The 25,041-nt window shown below is 42.0% G+C and overlaps 1 protein-coding gene across 1 annotated transcript in view; it reads right to left on the bottom strand.

The window, feature by feature from the left end:
* LOC143382860 (uncharacterized) overlaps positions 1-9,066 on the bottom strand; it is a 72,408-nt gene extending 63,342 nt beyond the window's left edge. Inside the window, exon 1 of the mRNA XM_076837142.2 lies at positions 8,923-9,066. Within this exon, the coding sequence (XP_076693257.1) occupies positions 8,923-8,925 (3 nt within the window). The 5' untranslated portion in view covers positions 8,926-9,066. The remainder of the gene's footprint in view (positions 1-8,922) is intronic.
* Positions 9,067-25,041: the final 15,975 nt, after the last annotated feature.

Here is a 25,041-nt window from a genome sequence, read left to right as displayed (position 1 = left end):
AGTTTGGCCTTAGTTTATATCTTTTGGGGTAAAATCCATCTGTATCTTGCCTCTTAGAAAACATTTTCTTATCTTTAAAATAGTACTGACAAAATACATAGTTTATGAAAAATGAGGATGAAATTAGTGAACATCTATTTTTTAAACTGACAAACCCAGAGAAGGGCACTGCTGACTGGAACACAAACATGACTGACTCAAGGGTCAAGTCAGGTTATCCGACCAAATGGGAAATTCTCCCATAAACATCCAGCTCATGTAAGGACTGGATGACCTTCCTCATGATGTGGCATTGTCCTGTGCCCTTGTATCTGCATGAAGTGAGTTTTGCCTTGGAAACATCCATAAGAATTCACTGGGATAATCTTCTGAGTTCTCTAGAATAGTTTAATCTCCTTTCACAACTCTGAGGACCTAGAGAAAAGGATCACCTTTGACTTTCTCTTCAATACTAGACCAAAAATGTGTCTGCAAGGACTAGAAACTAGAGTTGGGGGAAGATAATCCTAATGTCCAATCCATGATCTACTTTGATGAAACCTCTGCCAAAACATTCCTATGTTCCCCAGATTACTCAGTTGCTAGTACAAGAGGCTCCATTCCAGAAACTCAAGCTGCTCTGTAGGAGGAGGTAACTGAACAGGGGCTGATATCCTCTTGGAACACAAAGAGACACGGCAGCTATGGGAACCATTGTCAGTCTCCTGCAGGTCTTAATGGAGAACCAGGAAAAGATACAGCAGTGACCAAGGACATATCATCCTATCATGTTTCCTAAGGGGAGACTCAAAAAGACATTCCAATATGGCATCTGTGCCTCAGAAAGATAAATGGAGAAGAGAGACAAAGATATTTTACATCTGAGTGTCAGGTGATTGTTCCCTGAATTCCTGTTATGTGGATAATCATAAAAAAAATTTTTTTTAAATGCCACAAATAACTTAGTGAAAATGAATTAAAATACTTTGCCATTTGAAATGTAGCATGGGTACACATTTAATTATGTAGTCAACTGGAAGGAGGAACACAGCACTTAGAAAGACCATGCTTTCCACAGACTTGGAAAACTACAAAATAGGCGACCTCTGGGTAGGAATGAGTGACAAGGATTGCTACAGACCACAGATGCTCCAATAGGAATCTTCTACATAAGTCAGGATTCTCCCATGATGACCATCCCTGTGTTCATGACCCATTCTGAGTCAGTGTAAGGTATAGGCAAGGAGCCGCACAAAGAGGGCTCCCAATCTCTCCAAGGTATCCAGTCAGGCAGAGGGTGAAGCAATCATGTGGGCCAGAAAGAACAGATATCACGCTGTACCTGTGCTGGAATGGAATTCACAGATTTAATATCTAACCTCAGGCCCAGGTCCCCCCAGTCAGTCTGGCTGCTTCAAAACAACCCTGAGCCCCTGTTACACCACACCTAACCCTGGAGACTTACCATTTCCTGACTCCTGCTGTGTCCAGGCAAGCTCTCTACAAATGCTCCAGCACAAGAAAAGTCAGAGTGACAAGGCCTGTGACACCCAGACATCAGGGAATCTTAAGATGGATTCAGAGCTTTGCTTGAGCCAGAGACAAAAATCTTTGAGATTAGGAAGTCTTATCTGCCTTTTATCCTTTTACCCCTCTTATCCACCTGTGCCTCTGACTGGATAATTCTCATCCCATCATCCCTGACTGGACAAAGCTCCAGGTTCAGATTCCTCTGGCCCTGAGTGGCAGGTAAAGAAATTCAAAGCCTGTCCACAGAACACAAGATTGACAGGTTCCTGGCTACAACCCTTTTCAGAGAGAGCTTCCTACCTTGAGGAATAGCTGACCTTGCAAAGAAGACATTTGAATTTCACCTGGAATGTACAGTTATATCAATTTATCAATATCAATAATGTGCATTCACGAATGTAAATAATACTGTGAGAATTACTTTAAATTTTCAGGTTTTATAACTTTCATGTTCTGGTTGTGCATGAGTGCGTGTGTGCACACGCACGTATGCACGTTTGAATACAGGGGAACTTTGTCACTAAGCTTTATCCCCAGTTCTTATTAAGATTTATTTTGAGACAGAGTCTAAGTTGCTGAGACGGACCTCAAAATTGTGATCCTTCTGCCTCAGGAACCAAAGTGACTGGGATTATAGGTAAGAACCACCACTACCAGCACATCTTCTTATAATTTGAAAAGGCAGCTTGATCTTTGCAAGACAGACAACCCACTACAGCATCTTTATCCATAAAAATTAAATATGAGCCACATGTGTAACTTTGAAATTTTAGTGGTCACATAATAAATGAAAAGGAACAAGTGAAGTTAACTATAATAATTTATTTAACACAGTGTATCTGAAAACTTTCCAAGAATTGTTAATTATACATATTTTTGACACTAAACCTTTACAACTCCCTCTGTTTTAAGTTTCTAGCACTTCTCGATACAGAACACCCACATTCTAGGTGTGTGACATTATCAGGTGGCAAGTTGTAAGTGCTCCAGACTTCAGGGAAGTGAATGACCTGAAACCCCTTTTCCATCAGAGGTGAGGAAACATGACTTTCCTCCCAAGAACTACCCTTTGGCCCAAGTGGAGAAGAGATGGTGCCCTGAGAGAATTAAGTCCTCAAAGGTAAAACCCTGCTCCCCAACTGCTGTTTGGCAGAGACACATTCCCCTTTTCAGATTTCAGTGAATAATGCATGATGTGGTCCCTGAAGGAATGAATCCCATGTGCAGTTCAGATCTGTCTTTACCTTGAACACCAGAGTTTAAAGGGGAAGGGAGCAGACTAAAGACACACTTATTTTGCATTTTAGCTTTAGCTCTATTCTTATGGTTGTCTATTTCATCTTTGGTATGCAGTACTGTGTGAATTTACGCACTGTTAACGTCTTCATGTCTACATGCATTTCTGTCACTCAAAATGATCTAACAAGATAGTAAATATTAACTCAGAGGAACAGGAAGGTACCTATCACATGTCTACTGCTTGTCAGTTTACTTGAAATAAGCATGTCATTATTCCTGGCATCCTGCTCGCAGTGGGTGTGTGTACTGGATTAGATATCAAGCATAACAGCCACCTCCAAGTTTAATAGCTTATGATTAAAATTGTTAGATCATGATTAAGAAAGACCATTTAGGCTGGGTTTATCTAGGCTATTCTTCTAGTCTCAGCTGGGCTCCATCAGGAATATGTTCTATTCTTTGACTTTGTATCTCTGCTTTTGGGAGAGAGTTGGCTGTCCCCTGGGACACTTTTTTCCTCCTCTGTTGGCATCTTATCCTTCATAAGTCTTCATGGAGTAGGTGGGGTTTGGAAAGGAAAAGCAGAAGCTTTCAAGATATTTTGGCCTAGGCCTAAAACTGGTACATTGTCCTATTCACTGCATTCTACTGGCAAAGTTAGACGCAAAGTTTGGAAAGGACATTCTGAATGTAAATGGGAACAATTGTAAAAAAAAAAAAAAGAAAAAAAGAAAAAAGAAAAAACAATGCCATGGGCATAGAAACTGACTGCATGAAGAAATGGAGCTGTTTTTTGCTATCTTTCATTCTGCTTTTTCTTTCAGATGAAGTTTATATATGATTTTCCCAAATGAAGAAAACTTTCCATACACCATGTATGCTAACAGGCTTGTCTGAGGTGAAACTCAGAATTACTAGTGCCTAACTCCAAAACTCAAATACCTTTTGCTCAACCACCCTAATCATGCAGATTCTCTAGCACATCAAGGAAGTGAAGAGAAACTTCTCCAATAAATGCAGGAGTTCTTTCCCCTGAGTACTTATTATTAAAAACAAAAGTTTTGGAAAACCTGGAATAATATGAATAAATAGCTTAGAGCTATGTTTGAGAAATAAAATCTCAATGATATTTTTATTTCCTTAAATGAGTTAAATTTGAAAATGTATTTGCTGCACTCCATAAATTTGCAATGATTTCCTTCCTTTTTGGTATTTGTAGGCCATTTATCATTCTTTAACATAGATTCAATGAAACAACCTGGCAATGTGGAAGCAAGTGCCCAAGACAGATCTGCTGAGGAGACATTTCCTCCACCTACAATTTAATCCAACACCTGAGTAGTGTGGAAGTCATCCTTTGATTTTAACAGGGTAAAGCATCCTTGTAACCAAGCCTTTAACACACCATCCTTTGGGAAAGACTATTTATTTTATTTTTTTATTTTTTTGTGAGAGAGAGTGTGAGAGAGAATTTTTTTTTAAATATTTATTTTTTAGTTTTCGGCGGACACAACATCTTGTTTGTATGTGGTGCTGAGGATGAAACCCAGGCCGCACGCATGCCAGGTGAGCGCGCTACCTCTTGAGCCACATCCCCAGCCCAGGAAAGACTATTTAAACATAGCACCTGCATTGCCTAATTTCTATTCATTGCACAAAGTCATTTTTGAGAGCCATGTTTTTTCTCATTGAAGTCAGTTCATATTTACTGAGACTACACTATGTACAGGACACTGGGGTTGGTACTTATGGGAAAAGGATTTTACTGAGAATCAATTCCATTTTAGTCCAAAGAAAGGTCAAGCTGGCTATAGTGGCACATGCTGTAATCCCAGAAACTCAGGAGACTGCAAATCAGACATTAGCATCAGCAATTTGGGGAAAACCTCTTTCAGAATTCTTTTGTGGTCGAAAGTGGGCAAGGTTTTTTCTTTTGACAAAACAGCATAGAGCCACTTTCAAAGCAAATACCTCCAGTATGGGTGGCTCCAGAACCCCTCTATATCCATTAAAGACCCCCCATTTTTGCACATTTGGATCCCTCTCACTATCCCACTCTTTCATTATCATGCAAAATTGCCCTGTGGACCCAGATCTCCTAGATCTCTTGGTCTCCCTAGTGGGTTCCCCCAAGATTGCCTTCATAAATTGAAGACTTCCATCTCCATTTCCCCTTTACAATCCACCATTTTTCTAGTACATTCCAGCTTAGACTTGTCCCCACACCCCTTAAGCCTCCTGATCATCCCTTACTAGCTGAGTTCAACCCCACAATCTGGGACACCTCTCAGCCCAACATCACTGAGCAACACTGCCCCATGCAAATACAATTTAAAGACAGCACTCACTACGTTGTCTTTCCCCAATTCCCTCTAACTTACTCAACCCTCAAGGGTTTAAAGCCCATTTTCTCCCATTTATTACAGGCTCATGTTCTCATACCAATCCATTCCCCCCACAACTCTCCCATCCTCAGGGACAGTAGGAACATACCTCAACAGTGTAAAAGCTATCTATGCTAAGCCCAATGCCAACATCATTCTAAATGGAGAAAAATTGAAAGCATTCCCTCTAAAAACTAGTACAAGAGAGGGATGTCCTCTTTCACCACTTCTATTCAATACAGTCCTTGAAACTCTACCTAGAGCAATCAGACAGATGAAAGAAATTAAAGGAATACTCATAAGAAAAGAACTCAAACTATCACTATTTTGCTGATGACATGATTCTATATTTAGAAGATCCAAAAATTCCACCAGAAAACTTCTAGAACTCAGCAAAGTAGCCAGATATAAAATCAATACCCATAAAACAAATGCATTTTCCTACATAAGTGATGAATCCACACTGCAAGAAAAATTAGAAAAACCACCCCATTCACAATATCCTCAAAAAAATAAAATAAAATACTTGGGAATCAGTCTAACAAAAGAGGTGAAAGACCTCTACAATGAAAACTACAGAACACTAAAGAAATAAATCAAAGAAGATCTCAGAAGATGGAAAAAATCTTTCATGCCTTTGGATAAACAGAATTAAAATAGTCAAAATGGCCATACTACCTTCAACAGATGAATGAATAAAGAAAATGTGGTACATATACACAATGGAATATTACTCAGCCTTAAAGAAGAATGAAATTATGGCATATGCAGGTAAATGGATGGAACTAGAGAATACCATACTAAGTGAAACAAGCCAATCCCAAAAAACCAAAAGTCCAATGGTTTCTCTGATAAGCGGATGGTGATCTATAGTATGATAGAGGGATAGGGCATAATGCAGAAACTGTGGTTTGTGTAGAGGGGAGTGAGGGGAAGGGTAGAGTTGTGGGGATGGGAAGGATAGTAAACAGGACAGACATTACTACCCTATATACTTGTATGATTACACTACTGGAGTGACTCTGAACCATGTATGTACAGCCAGAGGAATGAGAAGTTGTGCTCCATTTATGTACTATATGTTAAAATACATTCTACTATAAAATAAATTAATTTTTTAAAATTCCAGGAAAAAAATAAAACCTTCAAGGAAGAGAAGAATTTTACTTTATTCTATTCTATTCTATTTGATTTTATTTAGTAAAAGGAAAAGGAAGATTTGTTGCTTTGCTAGCAAAGGAGAAATACAGGGGACTCCTCTTCCAGAGGCTGTGACTCTCCCCATCAGCAGGAACATTGGGCTTTTAAAAAGGTGATTCAAAGGCTACATTCCACAGGTTTTCTGTTGGAGTTTGGATAACTTCATTCCTATGATGGGTGTGTACTCAAGAACAGATAAATCTGCCTAAAATGGGGAAGAAAGGTAATCTTGTTTGTTTCCCCTGACATTAGGGAAGGGGAGAGATCAGGGAGGAGCATGGAGAGAGGAGGGGAAAACCATGTCCATTTTAAAAATAATTTGCAAAGGCAGAGCAGTAAGGGCATTCACAGCCTACAGTGGACCACTACTGCATTTCCCCACTGTCAATTTCTCATTCCATTTCGGTGGAAAAAATGGGTGATGACATCTCCAAACTGGAAGCAGATATTTTAGGGAATGTGTCATTCACCAATTTATTTACCAGATGATTTTGAGAAAATATATTCATTTTTCTGAAGTCATAGGGAAGAGAGGTTTTCCCTATTTATTTTTCCTCTTAGAATTTCCCTAGAATTCCATTTGAAATAGCCTCCAAAAATAGAACAGACAAGAAACCTACAATACACACTCAGGAGAAGAAAAACAGACAAAGGCAAATAACTTTTTTATTTTGGGGGGGGGGTGCTTATAGGGGCACTCAACCACTAACCATATACCCAGTCCTATTTTTTTATTTTATTTATAGAGAGGGTCTCAGTGAGTTGCTTAGCACCTTACTTTTTGCTGAGGCTGGCTTTGAACTCATGATCCTCCTGTTTCAGCCTCCTGAACTGCTAGGATTACAGGTATGCACCACCATGCCCAGCTTCAAATAAACATTTTTAATGATTAAAAGCAAAATAATTTTCTCCCTGGAATCCAACTCTATCCTGCCTCATTGGATGGATTTTCTTATCTTTGACGTCAGAAAACACAAAAGAAATGGAGGGTAAAGACTTAAACTGCCAATTCATATATGAGCTATCTCTGTTCAATAAAAAAAAAAATCAACATCTTCAGACATTAGAGAAATGTAAAATAAAACCCTATAGTAGACAAAACTAAATAGTATAGTGAAGCACATAAATTCCCAAAACTGAAGGAGTTTAAGTTGTTATTATCTTTTTGTGGAAACTGTTTTGCTATTGAAGATACCTGATACTCCACCACCACAAACAGAGACTTAGGGAAATCACATATGACCACGACAACATGAAGGAACACAGCTGTATTCATCCAAACATGGGAAAGCCAGGTGGATGGTTCAGGAGAATGTACATTTTGGAAGAGATAAACAAGGAACTGTGGGGAAAATGGTTACTAGGGGCCAGCCACATTCTTGCTCATCTCATATCCAGTTTTAAAATAGTACAAAGCACCACATTTAAGTTTTAAATAGGTGTCACCTGCATGTGGTACCTTCAGATGTATACAAGTTGAAATATGTAGAAATGATGAAAAAATAAACAAAAGCACATAAAAGAACCAATTACCCATCCCATGTGTAGATATATAAAAATCATTACAAAGTTGACCATTTTCTCCAAAATTAATCTACAATATTTTCCCATCAAAGTTCCTATATCATAGTGAATTTCACTTTATGTGTATTTATAAAGCAGAAATTTGAAAATCTACAAATAAATAGAAGGATAACCAGGAGAGGGCGAATGCAGAAGGCAGGAGGACTAGGGACTGAAATGGAGCAAATTATATTCCATGCCTGATGGATTATGTCAAAATAAACCCCAATAGTAAGTATAACTGTAATGCACTGATTAAAAAAAATCAGCATGTTTTACTTTTAATAAAAGAAAGCAAAGCACAAAGTTCTAAAACACATCCACAGTTAAATATGTGTTGTTAACCAAGAAACTTTTGAATTACAGGGGCAAAACAAGTAGCTAACATTACCTGACACATGTATATTAGATATTATGAGAAAAAAAAAAAAGCAAGGAATCACAATATAAACAAGTCCATATAGGAATCCAAATGTATGTTAGAATTACATTCTTCATTACAACAGAAAAATCTCTATAAATGGAACCATAACAAGGCCAACCTCAGCTACTTAGCCAGTCCCTGTTTCAAATAAATAAAGGTAAAGTATCAGGACGTAGCTCGGTGGTAAAGCACCCCTGCGAGCAGCCTCCAGGACCAAAAAGAACCAGGAGAGGAAGCTGCTAGCCCGGGGAAAGCCAGGCCCCTAGACCGCAGCTCTCCCGCAGGGAAATCCCACGTGCAGGGCGACCCGGACGCCGTCCAATCACCGCGCCTTCAGGGAAGAGGCCGGCGCCCGCGCTCACGCCAGAACCGACTTGCGGCTGGAGCCGCAGACGCCCTGCTGCACGGGGCTGCGCGGCGTCCCAGCCCGGCTGGCCCATGGGACTCACGGACACTGCCCCAGAGCGGGGCGCAGGCCCACAGACCCCCGGGGCTGCCTGAGTCCGGGCGGCCAGCTCCGCTCCCGCCGCAGCGACCCCGCGGCGCCCAGGGTCTCCCTCCCCAGGGCCCCTCCGCAGGCTCCGGACGCCCCCGCACACTCACCATTTCCGAGCACTAGCGAGCCTGGCCGGCTCCCAGGGATGTCAGCACCTGCAGGCAGAGCGGCCCGGGCCTCTCGAGCGCCCACGGGAGCCCCGAGCCTGAGGGCAGGAATGGCGGAGTCCGGGAAAAGCGCCTCGGCTGAATTGCGGAGCCCGCCCTCCTCGCCGGCCGTGAGCAGGATTGGACAGTGCTCACTACACTACGCGCTCCTCATTGGACACGGCTGCAGACCGTGCCCCCTGAGTGTGAGCCCTGTGAGCCTGCCTTCTGAGTGACAGAAAAGGACCACCAATCTAGTCATGCATGAGGCCAGAATGACAGGCTGCAGCTTTCTTTTTCTTTTTTTTTTTTTTTTTCCTTTGAGATCTGGAAAGCACACTCCAGAGCTCCAGGCTGCAGTGATTTTTAAGGGAAATCTTCCTCCCAGAAGCAGGGTCAAGCCCAACCATCATAACATATGCACTTGCATATGAGGTCATCTCAATTTATGGATTATATGTTGCCATATTATTCATGAATGAAAAGAATATAATGACAGTTACTGTAAAATGTCATTTAACTTTTCTGCTCTCTGCTCTTGTGAGGAGACAGATTGAACTTTGAACTGGGAAGTAAACAGATAAAGCAACAATATCCCATGAAAACCATATGCAAAGCACAGGGTTTTTTTTCTAGTATTTACATTTAAAAAGAAAAGAAACAGATGAAATTGATTTTAATAACATAACCCAATATATCCAGAATATTACCTTTATGTGACTAAAGAAATACTACTAGTGAAGTATATGTTATTTGGAACAACACCCTCAAATCTCTCTCCAGCATATCTCAGTTCACAGCAGCCACGTTCCTGATTTAAGAGCCATGGGTGCCCTCCATTAGGGCGGTAAGGGGCCTGGTCTAACCCTTTATATGCTAGCATTGAGGGATACAGTTGCTTACTAGTATTTCTTCTCGGGTCTAAAGAGCAGGAGACACAATGCCCTGAGTGAGAGCAGGGAGCTCCAATCAGGAAGTGTCCACTTGATGCTGGTCACAGGTTCTTTCCCATTGCAGAAATCAGACAGCAAACAAAGGAAAATGGGGTCCCAGGAGGTGAAGTACACATACCCTGCAATCTGTCCACAGCCTTGACTCCATAGTTTAAATACTGTAAATGCAAACTTCTAGTTTGGCAATTTGGCCTTAGACCTAATGGCCAGGCTGTGATATCTGTTTCCTCCTATGGTCAAAGGCCCACACTGATAAGCAGCTAGGCTGGTAATCCTGATGAGCTACATCTCATTCCAAAGCCAAAAATCCTCCACCAGACCACAAGGTTTATGCAATATTTCTTGTTCTCTTCAGACTTGAAAAGTGACAATTATTCAAATAACTGAATTTTTGAGAGATACGTGTGTGTGTGTGTGTGTGTGTATTAGACACACACATATAATAGTACTACATATTACATATTGTAACACAAACAGAACCTTCTCATATGTCTGAGTCATCTTGGGGCTCCCATTGCAGGATCCAGGGAATCCTGGTTTAGTTTATATCAAAGGTAAACATTAGCTAGAATTAATCTCAGCCCACGTTTACACAACAAAATATAGCTTGATATTGAAAATGTTGTCCATTTAATCAGGGTTTATCAATTATAAAACAGGCTGATCTAGAGGGCTGTGAAAGACCATCAAGTCCTGTGTTTTCAAAACACAGAAAGCCTAGAGAAGACATCCCAGGAGGTCTCTTTGACTTAAGAGACAAAATTCTTTGTCCTTCTTTTATGTTATGGAAAGTCATCAGAAACAAAGCTTTGGCAGCCCAGGTTCCTCCTAGAGGCAAACGCGTGGAGACCACAGGGTGCAAGAAAGTACATTACGGGACCCAGAACCTGAGGACAACTCTGGGGAGGAAAAGTCCAAATGGCTGAGAATGAACTGAAAGTGACTCAAGTTTGTCAGTTGGGAAATTGGAAAAGAATGGAGCAGTGTGATTTTATTTGCCACATGGACAGGAGATTAGCCAAACCAAAAAAAAAAAAATTAAATGCCAACACCCAGGGAATCCTGGCTGCAGAGAAGCAGCTACAGTCAGAGATTTCTGGTGGCAATGTAACTTCTACAGCTCTTTGTGATGTAATCTGACTGTGGCTATTAAAATGTTCCCTCCACCATGGGGCCAGCACAATGGTTTCATTAAAGAGGTTCTTGGCATAAAAGTTAGCTAGCAGAGATCGAAATAAACACACAGACTCAGTTACCTTTTTCTATGACCAGGTCCGAGACGGCTCCCCTCTCTGGTTCCCACGTTTAACCGCTGGTAGGGCAGCAAGGATTACTCAGGGCTAGCAGGAGAGAGAGAGAGGGAGCACGCCAGGGAGTAGCCTTTTATTGGGGAACAAGATATTCAGGGGAGAATTCCATCCAATGAAGGTTGAAGGGGGGCCGCACTCCAAGGTCAGGGTCAGTGATTGGGCCCCCGGGGGTCAGTGGTCAGTCACACCCCCACACGGACGGGTTCTCTCATCAGGAGAGGGCTGGGAAAGCTCCGACACAGCCAGAACGCCTCAGACCCAAACCGGGAGTCGCCCAGTCACATGTGAAAATGGCTCCCCATGGTTCCCTGTGCATATTTCTTCACTCAGTATTGCCTTTCCTAGGAGCCTGTCTTCAGCAGGAGACTGTTTTAGGTCATCAGCTGAATTGTGTCCTCTCCCCAAATCTCATATGTGGATGATCTGAGTACCAGTGCCTCATACTGTGACTCTATTTGAATATATGGCTCATGAAGACATGATTAGTGTTAATCCAGTTAGTTGGGGTGAGGTCTAATCCAATTAATATTTTCCCCTTATAGGAAATGGCAATAAGGATGAAGAGAAGCTCAGGGAAATGTCATGCAAACACAGACAGAAGATGGCAATCTCCATGTCAAAGAGTGGGCCTCAAAGGAAATCCTTCCAGCCAGACCCTGATATGTAGTCTTGGGAATTAGGAAAAATAAACTTCTGTCCTAAACCCCCATCTGTCTTTTGATGCCATATGGTACTGAGGCAGCCCACTAGGACACACATGCTCTGTCCCTGCAGCGTGTCTGATTGAAGATGTAATTAAATCACGTCACATTCCACCAGCACTGAAAGGCTGAATTGCTGCAAAAAAATGACATTTCTCACTGGAACATTATGAAGGCAGGTGAGGACACAGCTGCTGGCCTGATGGGGCTTTAGAGATTTGTTTTGTGGTGTGGCACAGTCCTAAAAAACTCAGAGAGTACTTTTACCACACTTGTTTGTGCAACCCTCACTCCTCTTTGTCCCAACACTTTCCTGGCAAAGGTGTGAGTTTTTAAGTCTTGTAAAGGAGTGTAAGTAAAGTGGAGATGACTGGCACATGGGCTCCTGGGGCAGGTAGCTAAAACAAAAACAGTAGCCACAGGAAAGGAACATTCAGGGCCCCCTGTAACATTGAAAATGATGTGAAAATGTTTTCTCTGTTATTTCTACAAGTGTGCAACCTGGAGATTACACCTATTCAGTTGCCAGAGGGAGGAATGCAGTCTAGATTTCTTGGGCAATGGGAATGTAGGTCATTCAAGTGGTCAAGTCCTCAGACAGAGACTAGAGGAATCCCCATGCTTGGCTATTTGTCCTAGCTCTATCCTAGCCATCTCCCGTTCCTGCCATGGAGATCCTTCCCCAGTAGGCTCATCTAACCTCAGACCAGAGATATCATTGTTCATGATGTGGTGAACTTCCTCTTTCCCCAAGGAGACAGAATTAACAAGGAGCTGCATGGAACTCGCAAAGAGATTGTCTTACATGAAGGCCAAAAATTAATGCTGACCATCCTGGCTGACTCCACAGGGAGTCATTGAAAATCTTTATACCCAGATCAGGTAAATGTGAATATGTACATAGTCCTCCATACAGTGGTGACACTGGGTCATCTGAATAAATATTTGTGAAGCAAAACTAGAATTTAATACTTAATATCCACCCTACCAGGCATGTCCAGTGGTGCAAACATGAACATTCTGCCACTTTCAACATGAGATACCCTATTCCTGTCATCGTAGGTCACCTAGTCTCCCCCACCACAGGGAGAGGGAAAGGGAGAGGGAGAGGGAGAGGGAGAGGGAGAGAAGGCCAAAGGACTTCCCAGGGGTGATCACAGGACTGGCCTGGATTGGTCCTCTCTGGGCTGTTCTTTCACCCGTGGGTGCCTCCTGATAAGCGGCCACAAGGGTGTTGGGTCAGGGCTGAGTCAACATGTGAAAATGCTCCCACTCTAAAGTTTTGGGGCATAGAACCTTGGAAGGTTTGCACACATCAAGAAAACATCTTGGGCTGGGGTTGTGGCTCAATGGGAGAGCACTCATCCAGCACATGCGAAGCTTTGTGTTTGATCCTCAGCACCACATAAAAATAAATAAATAAATGTCCACCTACAACTAGAAAAAAAAAAAAAATCCTGCTCTGTTGTGCATCTCCCTTCACGTGAGCTGAATAGGGAACTGACTGTCTCTAGAATGCATGTGCCTGGTCACCAGAGTTCTATGTTCTGTTGGGTCCTAACGCCAAGAAATTGAGATCGCTTCCTTAAAGTGAAATGACCTGGACCTCTTCCTGTACTAAGACCTCCCTAAAGTGTCCTTTGGGATGCTGACTTGTCATCTGCTTCTCTATACAAAATTGTACAAACAGAAATGGCCTTTCTGCCCCTTGGGAAGCTGTCAGTATGTCGCTGCCCACCTCGGTGGAGGCTCATAGCAGGCCTGGCAGATGCCCTGGAGAAGACTCAGACCTGGATGGCAACATGAGAACCGGATTAAACTCCAACCGAGTTTAATCCCTATCTTGAGTCTGCGTTCTGCCTGGAGGCAGAAAACCGCCATCATCATAGAAGAGTAAAATCCGCCGCTTACCAATGTAAACCCAGATGGGCCTGGGCTCCCTGACTCAGTGCTAGGCCACTTTTGAAGAGAAATGCCTGTGATGGCCACATGAGGACAGCCTTGCACAAACTGAGGCCAACCTTAGAGCTCTCCCTGGTTCCCGCCAGTCACAGGGATCCCAGGCAGTGGGTGCACACCTGCCTTTCTAAAAAACCTCAGAGACCCTGCCCAGCGTGCATCCTTAATTGCAGCTGGACACTCTGCAGTTTACAAGAGAAAACACAGCATCAGAACTGCCCACCCCTGCCTGTCTTAATGCAAACAGAGCTGGTCTGTTTCAAAGGGAGCTGTGTGCTGCCTTGCTCCCCAAATTTCAGTGCTGCAAAAAGTCACATAACACAGAGAAGATGTATCATCAAGAGGGGCACAAGGGTCTCTAACTTAAGAAAAAAATATTTGACTTTCAATATGAGTCCAGGAAAGCTGATTCCAGACTTTCCTAATTTTGTAAATAATCTCATAGACATGCCAATAGATAAAGTTATAAAGACTCACTAATCCACTAAAATGCACCCTGCTTCTCTTTGCCCTAGTTAAATATGGGAGACCTTGAGACTCCCTACTCCCTGTGATCCCTTCATATTGGATGATGCAGCTGGGCCTGGGGTCCATTCTGCTCCTCTATGCTGCACCCTGAACCTCTGCCTTCCTCTCAGTCTCTTACACCTTTGGCAGCCTCCACTGTGGGAGAGATTCAGAAAATACTGGAGTGTATTTAGAGACATTTCATCATCAGGCTATGATGCCTTCAATTTGGTTCCTTGTTACTTTTCAGTTTTTGTTTTTGTTTTTGTTTTATACCAGGGAGTGAACTCAGGGGTACTCAACCACCGAGCCACATCTCCAGCCTTATTTGGTATTTTACTTAGAGACAGGGTCTCACTGAGTTGCTTAGCACCTCACCACTTCAGAGGCTGGCTTTGAACTCATGACTCTTCTGTCTCAGCTGAGCCACTGAGATTACAGGCGTGCACCATCACAACTGGTCCTTTTCAGTAATTTTTAAATTTTGTTTGTCAGTAACAGCATGTTAACCAATGTATTTTGGGGATCAGTTTGCTCCATTTATGAAATGGGAACAATGTTTCTCTTGAAGCATTGACTAGGAAATTTAAGGCACATGCCCAGTATTCATGGATGCCCAGTACACAGATGTCTCACTTGATGATGAGAAAAATGGAGATGAGGTGAGAAGAGGGAAGGGAGCCAGAGGGCAGAACAGAAAATGCGCCTTCCCCCATGAAGTGTAGGCTAACGGGAGCTAGACATGGTCCTTGGGTCTTGGTGAGAGGAATGGGCACTTACTAAGGCTATTTCCCTGAAGGCCATTTCCCCAGCTAAGCCAAGCTCAGACTGGTAACAAATGTGCCCAATATCCTTCAAGCCTCGGCATGCCATGTTTCTCTGGGAGTCACAACTTGAAGTCTTGGCTTATTGAGATTCAATCAATGCAGTCATCTCTTCTGGGCACATTGGGCTGGGTGCTGTGCTGAAGGTTAGAACAGACTCTTGGCATGGCAGACATGGCCTGCTCTGTCCTAGGATTTTTTGGACAGTGCAAGTAGCAGTCTCAACGAGAAGCAATGACAATAGGGGACCAGGCTCTAGTTTCATCCTGGTGTTAACAAGAGCACATCAACATATGGCCTTAAACAGTGCTGATGAAGGAACTCCCTGGTGGGTCCTGATGAGGGGTCAGGCAGCAGAGGTACAGAAAGAGACTCAGAGAACTATGGCAGTAGCTGGCAGCATGATCTGGTGCCCTTACAATGCTAGAAGAGCAGCCAAAAGCAAAGAGTTCACTTGTAAATATTCACCCTGGATGGTAAACTCCCTGAGACCAGGGTCAGGGCTCAATGTCCAGGCAACATTGACACATTCAGCCCCATAGGAATGTCCAAGCCTGAATATTTAGGGGGAAAAACCCTCAAGATCACTTGGATTTTGCAAAATCCAGAGCCATTCTTCTTGGCATGGCAATTCCCAAAAGGCAGGACATGCTGAACACACATGGATGAGCTTTCTAGCCCGAGTTCTCAGAGACAGCTGTGCAGGGCATGCAGGAAAGAGTTAGGCGTGGGTGTCCAGGCAGCCTGAGGCTCTGAGTGGGAACAGGGACTGTAATTGGATAATATCTTTCTATATTTTTACACACCATCCCAGAAGTTCACTAGCACCACTGTAGTTGTATATGCTTCAAGACCTTTAGCTCAAGAAGTGCAGCCTCAAAGAGCACAGTAGTAATTTCATCATACACACAATGCACTATTTTTTTTACATTTGAGCATTATCTGAGTTACTGAACCATCCATATTTTTCAACCATCATTCTTAATTCTGCATAAGAGCTTGTAGAAAAGATGTACCATGGTTGATCAAGCCATATTGCTCCTCTTGAATATTGAGGTTCCTACGAGTTTTTAGCCAGTATAAAAATAATCAGTAAAATGTAAAGATCTTACCCAAAAAGTAAAAACAGAGTGGGGGTAGAGGAAGTGTTTTTGAATGGCGGAGGATTTTGGTTTTCTCCCATCCCTTTCCCATAAGACCAGACTTCCTTGGATCCTGTCTCCTTGACACAAGCTCTGCCCTTGAATGATCTGTGTCCCCTTAGCCTCTTTGTGTCTCTTGCCCCTATTCAGCTCTCTTCCTGGGGTAATTGTGCTGAATGAAGGAGGTGGGAAGCAGCGCCCCCTCCTGGTCATTCCCCATTAGAACTGGGAGAGGAGCCAGCGATGGCCAGACCAAAGTTCAGTTGTGAAATAGAGCTGAGAAGCAGGGAGTACCCCATTATGAGAGAAAAGAGCCCAGGCCACAGCCTGGCTCCTGGAAGACACAACGACTCCATTTAGTCTATGTGGAGCATCTGGTTTAAGAAGTCAATTGAACCCTTCCCCATCCACAGGGTGAAAAGTCTTGGAGTCTTCAGGATGAGGGTGGGGTGGGGTGGGGCTGTTGGGAATCGTTTGAGGTGACCCAAGCCTCTGATGTCTATTTCTATAGGATTATTAGAGTCTAGTAGGTAAAGTGGTTCATCTACCATGTGAGAGAATGTTATTGTGACTGCATGACCATACCATAGGGACTAGATTATTCTAGAGTGAGGGGTTTGCATTCTCTGTCCTTGGAGCTAGAAGCTCAATGTAATTTGAGGTGGAAACAGTCTCAGTTGAATAAAAACTGAACTTGTGCCAGGAGTCAAGGGACAATGATCCAATATAGCTCTGCCCCAGCTGGTTGTGCAGGGTGGGAGACAGGGCCCCCCATGGCTGGCTTCCCTCTGTGTGCAGTGAGGGGCTTCTCCTGCATGCTCTCATGTTGCCTTTGGAGTTGGTAGCTCCTCTGTCTTTCCATGGAGATTAGTCTCTGGCAGACATTTGAGCTAGACAGAAAGACAGTTGGCAAATATGTGACTATGCTCAGCCTAGCACAGACTGGCTTTCTGGGGACACTATGCAAAATTGTTTTCTTCTTCCCAGAGCACTTACCCAGAAATAATCACAGAAGAGTTTTGTTGGGAGTTATGACATGACTCAGTGATCAGGCAAGAATGTGCTGGAAGGGACCACAGCCCCAAATAAGGTCATATGTCTGCAAGGATATGTGTTGGAAACTAAGGATGCAGTGGCCAGGACTGAGTCTGGTGATGGGATGTGTGCACTTGGCCACATTTGGGGTAGAACATCCTGGTCTCCTGGTTGAGAGGAGCTGGGACCGCCCTCACCTTGCTCTCAGAGTGCAAGAGAGATTGCAGGCATGCCTGGAAAACTGCATGTGGCAGAGGAGCAGAGGGGTCATTTGGGTTCTAGTGTGACCTGGTAGCTCTAATTCTCCATACTGAATCTGAACACCCTGCCTCAGATGAGATGATTTTGAATGGTGCACTGTAACTGCCAATAACTGCTCTAGGAGTTCTATGGAATTTTGAAGTTAACTGAGGCAAATGGAACTCATTTTGATTGACAATTGTTATAAACAGTTCAGGTTTTAAATACATTTTTGTAAGTATAGCAGGCAAGATATTTTATAAGTATAACTTAAGAAAAATAAGCAAACAAAAAAGTAATACAAGTGGCAAAGTTGCTAAGGTGATGGGCAAAAAATATGTATGGAAACTTCTAGAAGATATGAGTAGGCAGGAAGCCTCCCAAATTCAGCAACAAACTGACCAATACAAAGCCTCTGTGAGGACCTGTCAGGGAGTCTTCATCCTTCCTGCTTTCCTGCTTTCTCCTTTAGATCTTTTAATCTTCTTGGACCTGAGGGAGACTAACAGTGAGATGGGAGGCTAAGATTGACTCAAAACACACCTTTGGAGACTGGATTTGGTTTCTGTCATGAGTAGGCAAAATTGCGACATGTGCAGACAAGAGGAGAAATAAAGAATGTCCATGCACTTCTGCCCCTTTCAATGCTTTATTCACTCAAATTACTCAATACAATTTCACTCTATAGGTTCTTAATCAAGAAAATGACAATCCTTAATGCTAGACACTGCAATAGACATAATCAATTCACAGCAAACAATTCTAGATTAATTCTAAGCACTGCAAACATACTTAATCATGACAGGCTAATGACAGACATTCCCTCTGCATGCTAAGTTCAAAAGTCTCAAGCCTTAGGCTTTAGTCCAGCAGATTCCCACTCACTTAGACTTCAGTGATCAGGTCCAGAACCAAGGCAGGCTTTTTCTGGCGTGGAGTGGACGACCAGTTGAGGAGAGGGTCTTAGGGAGAAGTTACAGCTCTCACCAAGGTCCAGATGAGGCAGTAGAGTTTGAGAGTTGTGAGGATCACACAGAGGATCAGGCATGATGACAAGTGACGGGATGTCAGGACCTCATCAGGCTCTCCAGCTGACTGCATCCTTGTTTCTGCTGGCTGAATCCCTGTTCATCAGCTCTATTATTTGTACTAAATTTTGGGGGTTTTGACCCCCCTTTCAGTCCTTATCAGCTACCACTGGATTTCTCCATAACATCATTTACCCTGGGGTCAGAAACTCTGGTGGTCTCCACCCTGATCTTCTCGCCTTTCCCTCTTATCAGGCAGGGCAGCCTGCCAGGGGCTTCACTCTGTTTATCAGGGTGCGGGGAAGTAACTTGTCTGAGGCCATACTGGAGGGCTCTGTGGGTGTGCCTGGTGAGACTGCAGGTTTCAAACTGGAGTTTTTAAAATGGAGTTGCTTAGGCTCAGACTTAAGGCCATCCTTACAGTTTCATATTCTGGCTCTACCACTTTCAAGGCCAGTGGCCTTGGGCAGGAAGTTTATTGAACCCCTTCTGAGCCCTGGTCTCCTCATCTATGAAGTGGGGATGTCCTGGTCCCGGGGTGCTTGGACAGTGCCATGAGCTGACATAGACAGGGACTTCCCAGCTCTGTGGTGTAGCCAGCTGTTCCCCTGCAGATCAGAGGGGAGTCTGCCCAGAGGGTGTTATCTGTCTCTAGTGTCTGTTTTCTCTTCCAGGAGTAGCTCCTGATTTTTTTCTGGAATCCCCCTCTGCATTTCACCCAATGTGGGCTGGTGACCAAGCCTAAGAAGTCACAGCATGGAGGCCCCTGAACAAGGAGGCACATAGCCTGCCAAGTTGGGTTGGGCTGGTCCAGACAGACTGTTCCAGAGGCCCACAAATAACTGCAGGAAGCAAGAATGAAGTCACCATCTTGTGACTAGAAGGGAGGCCAGAAAATGGAATAGAAATGGAGAGACGAAGACAATAGATCACTGAAACCAGCTGTGCCTGCATTTAAAACTACCCCCAGGGTTTTTACTTGTAAAAGAAAACACCCCCACACATACCTTTTCCTCTGTTAGTTTGAGTTGATTTTGTCACTTGAAACCAGGAGTACTGACTGACCTCTTGTTTTTCTCAATTCCATTTCTTTTGTAGTAATGGAGAGACAAGAGAATAGTAACAAAGAACAGCAGAAGATTAAATCTCAAAAAAGACCAATAACAAAATTAATAAATGGACAAATGAATTAAAAAGACATTTCTCAAAAGAAGAAATTCAAATGGCCAAAAACTATATAAAAAAAATTCAACATCATTACCAATTAAGTAAATGCAAATCATACTAAACTGAGATCTCACACCAGTAAGAATGGCAGTCATCACGAATACAAATAATAATAGATGCTGGAAAGGATGTGGAAAAACAAGAACACTTTGACATTCTTGTTGGGACTGTAAATTAGTGCAACTGCTATGGAAATCAGTATGGAGGCTTCTCAAAAGACTAGGCATGGAACCACCATATGATCCAGCTAAACCAATCCTCACTATTTTTCATGAAGAATTAAAGTCATTATACTACAGGGATACATGGATACCCATGTTTATACCAGCACAATTCACAGTTGTTAAACTATGGAACCAGCCTAGGTGTCCACCAATGGATGCATGGATAAAGAAAATGTGGTAGGGATACACAGTGGAGTTTTATTTGGCAATAAAGAAAAATGAAATTGTGTCATGATGTTAAGTGAAATGAGTCAAACTCAGAAGCTTAAGGGTTGTGTGTCTCTCTAGGAAAGCTAAAGAGGAAAAAAAAAACAAAAAACAAAGCTGGGGGTGGATCTCCTAAAAACCAAAGGGTATCAGTAGAGGAAAGGGACAAAGGGGTGGGGCCAAGTGGGGAGGGAAGGAATAGAGAAGTAATAGGGAGTGATATTGGCTAAATTATATTGCTTTATTGTGTGCATGTACAAATATGTAACAACAAAATCCAAGCGGTATGTTCAACTATAAGACACAAATAAAAATGGGGAGGGGAGATTAAATTTATTCAAGCCTTGAGAAGGATCTAATTCTGGCCACCGGTTGGAGCATGGCTTTCCAGAGACTTGCTTCTGCCTTTATGGGCTCCTCAATGGGCAAAGAAGGTTAAAAGTTACATTTTGCTACTGGGCTGGTTTGAAGATGAATATAATCCAGGGAAGACAGGCAGGTGGAGTTGTTCTTGTGGACATAGATATTTGTAGGCCCAATCATCTTTTACTATTGACACGTTTTCTCCACTATGATGTTGCACCAAGGCAGTCTTGCACTTCTATATGTGCAAGTTCGATGCCTGTGTTCATTGCCCTTATATGTTCTGCAATGGCCATCAGGAGCCATGCACAAAACTGAAGCAGGACATTGGCAAGGGTCTCAAGAACTCCAAGGATACATCAAGGAATTAATGTGGATTCATCTCCCATAACGCAGAACATGTGTACTTGGATATTCTGTCCATCAGGCTGAAGTCTGGTCCAGTCTTTAAAATACAGGCACAGATGTGCAATTGACCAAATTGTTATATTGTGTACCTGAACAAGAATGCACAACCAAATTCTAATGTTATATATTAGAATAATGCACCTATAAAAATATATGAATACTGTTTTAAAAAGTTACAAGAGAGGCCAGGCATGATGCCTAGACTTTAGGTTCTGTATTATTCTCTATGTTATATTTTTCTATGCTTTATTGTGTGCATGTACAAATATGTAACAACATATTGGTGGTTCTGTGGTTATAGTAACATGGTTATAGCAACATGATGGAAAGCAGAAGCATTCTATCCAAGGAGGCTGTTTTAGGGAACACTAAAAATCCAAGTTCCTGGGTTCAGAATTAGTGACTGCAGATTTAGCATGCTTCCAACAGGAGGAAGCAGAAGTCAAACTTCTTAGACCAAGTCAATATGTGCTTCAGCTCATCTTGTTAGGTTTCTGGGCCCCATGATCTCTAAATCAGTTTCATGTGTTAAGACACTTTGAAATAGAGTGCCAGATCTACTCATTGCCACCTTGTGAATTATTTTAATGGAAATCTGATCTATGTGTGTTTCAAAAGAAGGGTAGACATAATTTTGCATGCAGACTGAGAGGTTAGACAAATTCTTTGTTTTGCAATTGAGCATTAGGGCCTGGGATTCATAGCGAGAATCTTGTGGGTATCCATAAAAGAGAATTCTCTTGTGAAGGCTGGTGGGCACTTTTGTGTTTATATTGGTCTGCTAATTCTGGACAATGTTTTCAAAAAATACTTTAAGATGCAATCAACACTCAACACAGAAAACTAATCCATAAAATAGTAGGAAAAGAAAAATATTTTGTTACTCAATTAAAAAGTATGTGGTGGCTGGGGTTGTGGCTCAGGGGCAGAGTGCTTGCCTGGCACATTTGAGGCACTGGGTTTGATACTCAGCACCACATAAAAATAAATAAAGAAATTAAAGATATTCTGTCCATGTATAACTAAAAAAATATTTTTTTAAAAAAGTATGTGGTGTGGATTACCAAAAAAATCCATAAAATAATTGCAAAGACAAAAAATACTGTTGTTTTATATAAGCAAAAATATTCAAATGTTGTATGCATGTTTTCAATGTAAATTATAACTGACTCTTAAGTGCCCGTAGACTTGGTAGCATCATGTATCATATATTGTTCAAAAATTTACCCAGCAGTTTTCAAAAGTATTTGCTAATTGGCTTTATTTAAGTGAAAAAAAATGTACATTTCTGATAGGTCGGTGGTGGTGACTTGGTGGTGACTTAGTGGCAACTTGGAACAAAGCAGTCTGCGTGGGAAAAGAACATCAATCAGGTACCGGCAGAAACGCCTGTCAATCAGCCAGATCTCCTGACTAACGCCTGTCAATCAGCAGGACCCCCTGGCCAATCCAGGAGTTCAGCCAACATCCCTGACCAACTCCAGCAGGAAAGGGAACCCTAAAAAGACCTTTTCCTGTCCCAAGCCCTTCCCTTCTTGCTGTAAGCCCCGTAAAAGTCCAGTCCGGTCGAGCTTCTACATGGTTTCTCCTCAGACCCTTCTCCTGTCCACTCTGTGGGTCTGATCAAGTTCCGCCCAGGAGTGATATCTCAATAAAGCCTCTTTCAGTGGCCCTTTTAAACCTGCCTCCTTTGGTGGCTGCCCGCCTTGCCTGATCTGACAATTTCTACTAAAAAAGGGTAGTTTTATGTCTCTGAGGTAGCCGCCTGCTGAAGTTAGGTTATATACCTGCAACTCAACCTACAAGATAAATTTTAATCTTCTTTGAAATTTATATTTGAAGAAGATGGATCTCAGATGCTGAAAATAGATTTCTTGGGTAAAAAGAAAGAAAGAAAAAAATATGCCAAAAGTTTTATTTCACTTATAAAAGTATTCATACATGAATTAAAAGCTCAGATAAAGAATTTACAACTAAAATTTTCTGAAGTGTTCTAAAAAAGTTAAAGATAAAAAGCCCTTCCTATAACTTAAAAGTGGGAGCAGTGGCCCCCCAATATGATTTCTGAGGAGGTAGCCTGGTTTTGCAAGAAGTAGCCAAGCCGTTGTCAACACACTTGAGCATGATGTGGCAGGGTGAGTGAACTGCCCTCAGCACCTGTTCCACCTGAGAGTGCCCAGTCCTTGGAGACCTAGGAGAGGTGTGGATCACAGGAAGCTGTGTGGTGTCGTAGCCTGAAGGTAGGGCAAATGTCTCCTTTCCTGGGAGAACCAAAGTCCCCTCAGCCTAGACCCTGGCCTGACCCATATTGGGTAAAACTCACAAGAACCCATCTGTCTTCATGTTTACTGACATCAGTCGCTGGGGACAATTGTGATATGTAGAAATTAGAACAATCAACCAGCTTTTACTGGGTGTATCTCAGGGAATACGACCAGGAATTATGGTATAGATCTGAAGGTACTCTCAGCACAGATTGATTTGAAAATTTTAAACTTCCTCAAATGGAGCATGGTCCAGTGATCTGTGGGAGGAGTGAGTGAGTTCACTTAGCAGTGATGTCATGGACATGTGACACTGACACAGAAAGGAAGTCACCACCATGTCAAGAAAGCACAGCAGACCTACGTTCAGAGCTCAGACGTTGATGTTTTTCAGATTAATGTGCTTATTTTCTATGATTTGTGGTACAAGATGGAGTTCCTCTTTATGCATTAACTTATTTCACTTCTTTGAAGTGAATAAAAGCATTTGTATTTCAACATTTCATTGAATCTTAGAAAGTGGTATCTTAAGCATTTACTATTCATCGTAAAAATTAAGTTTAATGTATAAATTAACATGATTTCTTCCCTGTTGGAGGTGTTTCAAGATTTTTAATCTAGAGTATATTTATGAAAGTTTAGATACATCATTATTACAGTGCCAGTTATTAGATAAACATGAAATATCTTTGAGGAGGAATTAATATTTTGGTAGTTTCTTAATGCAAACTAATTCCCTTTGTTTAATGACCAACGCTAACTTTCCTATATTTCTTAAGTCATATTATTTGCCCAAATTGAATTAGGATGATATATACAATTTAAACAGACCAATATCAAATGATGAAATAGAAGACTCCATAAGAATCCTATCAACTAAGAAAAGCCCAGAACCAGATGGATACACAGCTGAGTTCTAAAAGACCTTTAAAGAAGAAATAATATAAATATTCTTCTATTTATTTCAGGAAATAGAAAAAGAGGGAGTACTTCCACACTCATTCTATGAGGCCAATATCACCCTGATTCCAAAACCAGACAAAGACATATCAAAGAAAGAAAACTTCAAACCAATATCTCTAATGAACATAGATGCAAAAATTCTCAATAAAATTCTGGCAAAATATGTAAAAAAGATAGTGAATCATGATCAAGTGGGATTCATCCTAGGGTGCAAGGTTGGTTAAACATAAGGAAATCAATAAATGTAATTCATCACATCAATAGACTCAAAGATAAAAATCATATGATAATCTCAATAGATGCAGAAAAAGCATTTGACAAAATACAACACCCCTTCATATTCAAAACACTAGAAAAATTAGGGATAACAGGAACATATCTCAATATTGTAAAGGCTACCTATGCTAAGCCCCAGGCCAACATCTCATTCTAAATGAAGAAAAATTGAAGACATTCCCACTAAAAACTGGAACAAGACAGAGATGCCCTCTTTCACCACTTCTATTTAACATAGTTCTTGAAACACTGGCCAGAGCAATTAGACAGATGAAAGAAATTAAAAGGATACACATAGGAAAAGAAGAACTCAAATTAGCACTGTTTGCTGATGATATGATTCTATACCTAGAAGACCCAAAAAAGTTCCACCAGAAAACTTCTAGAATTAGTAAATGAATTCAGCAAAATCAATACCCATAAATCAAAGGCATTTCTGTATATCATTG

Source organism: Callospermophilus lateralis, chromosome 17, assembly GCF_048772815.1.
Source record: "Callospermophilus lateralis isolate mCalLat2 chromosome 17, mCalLat2.hap1, whole genome shotgun sequence".
Lineage (NCBI taxonomy): Eukaryota > Metazoa > Chordata > Mammalia > Rodentia > Sciuridae > Callospermophilus > Callospermophilus lateralis.
This window is presented reverse-complemented; position numbering and strand designations above follow the sequence as displayed.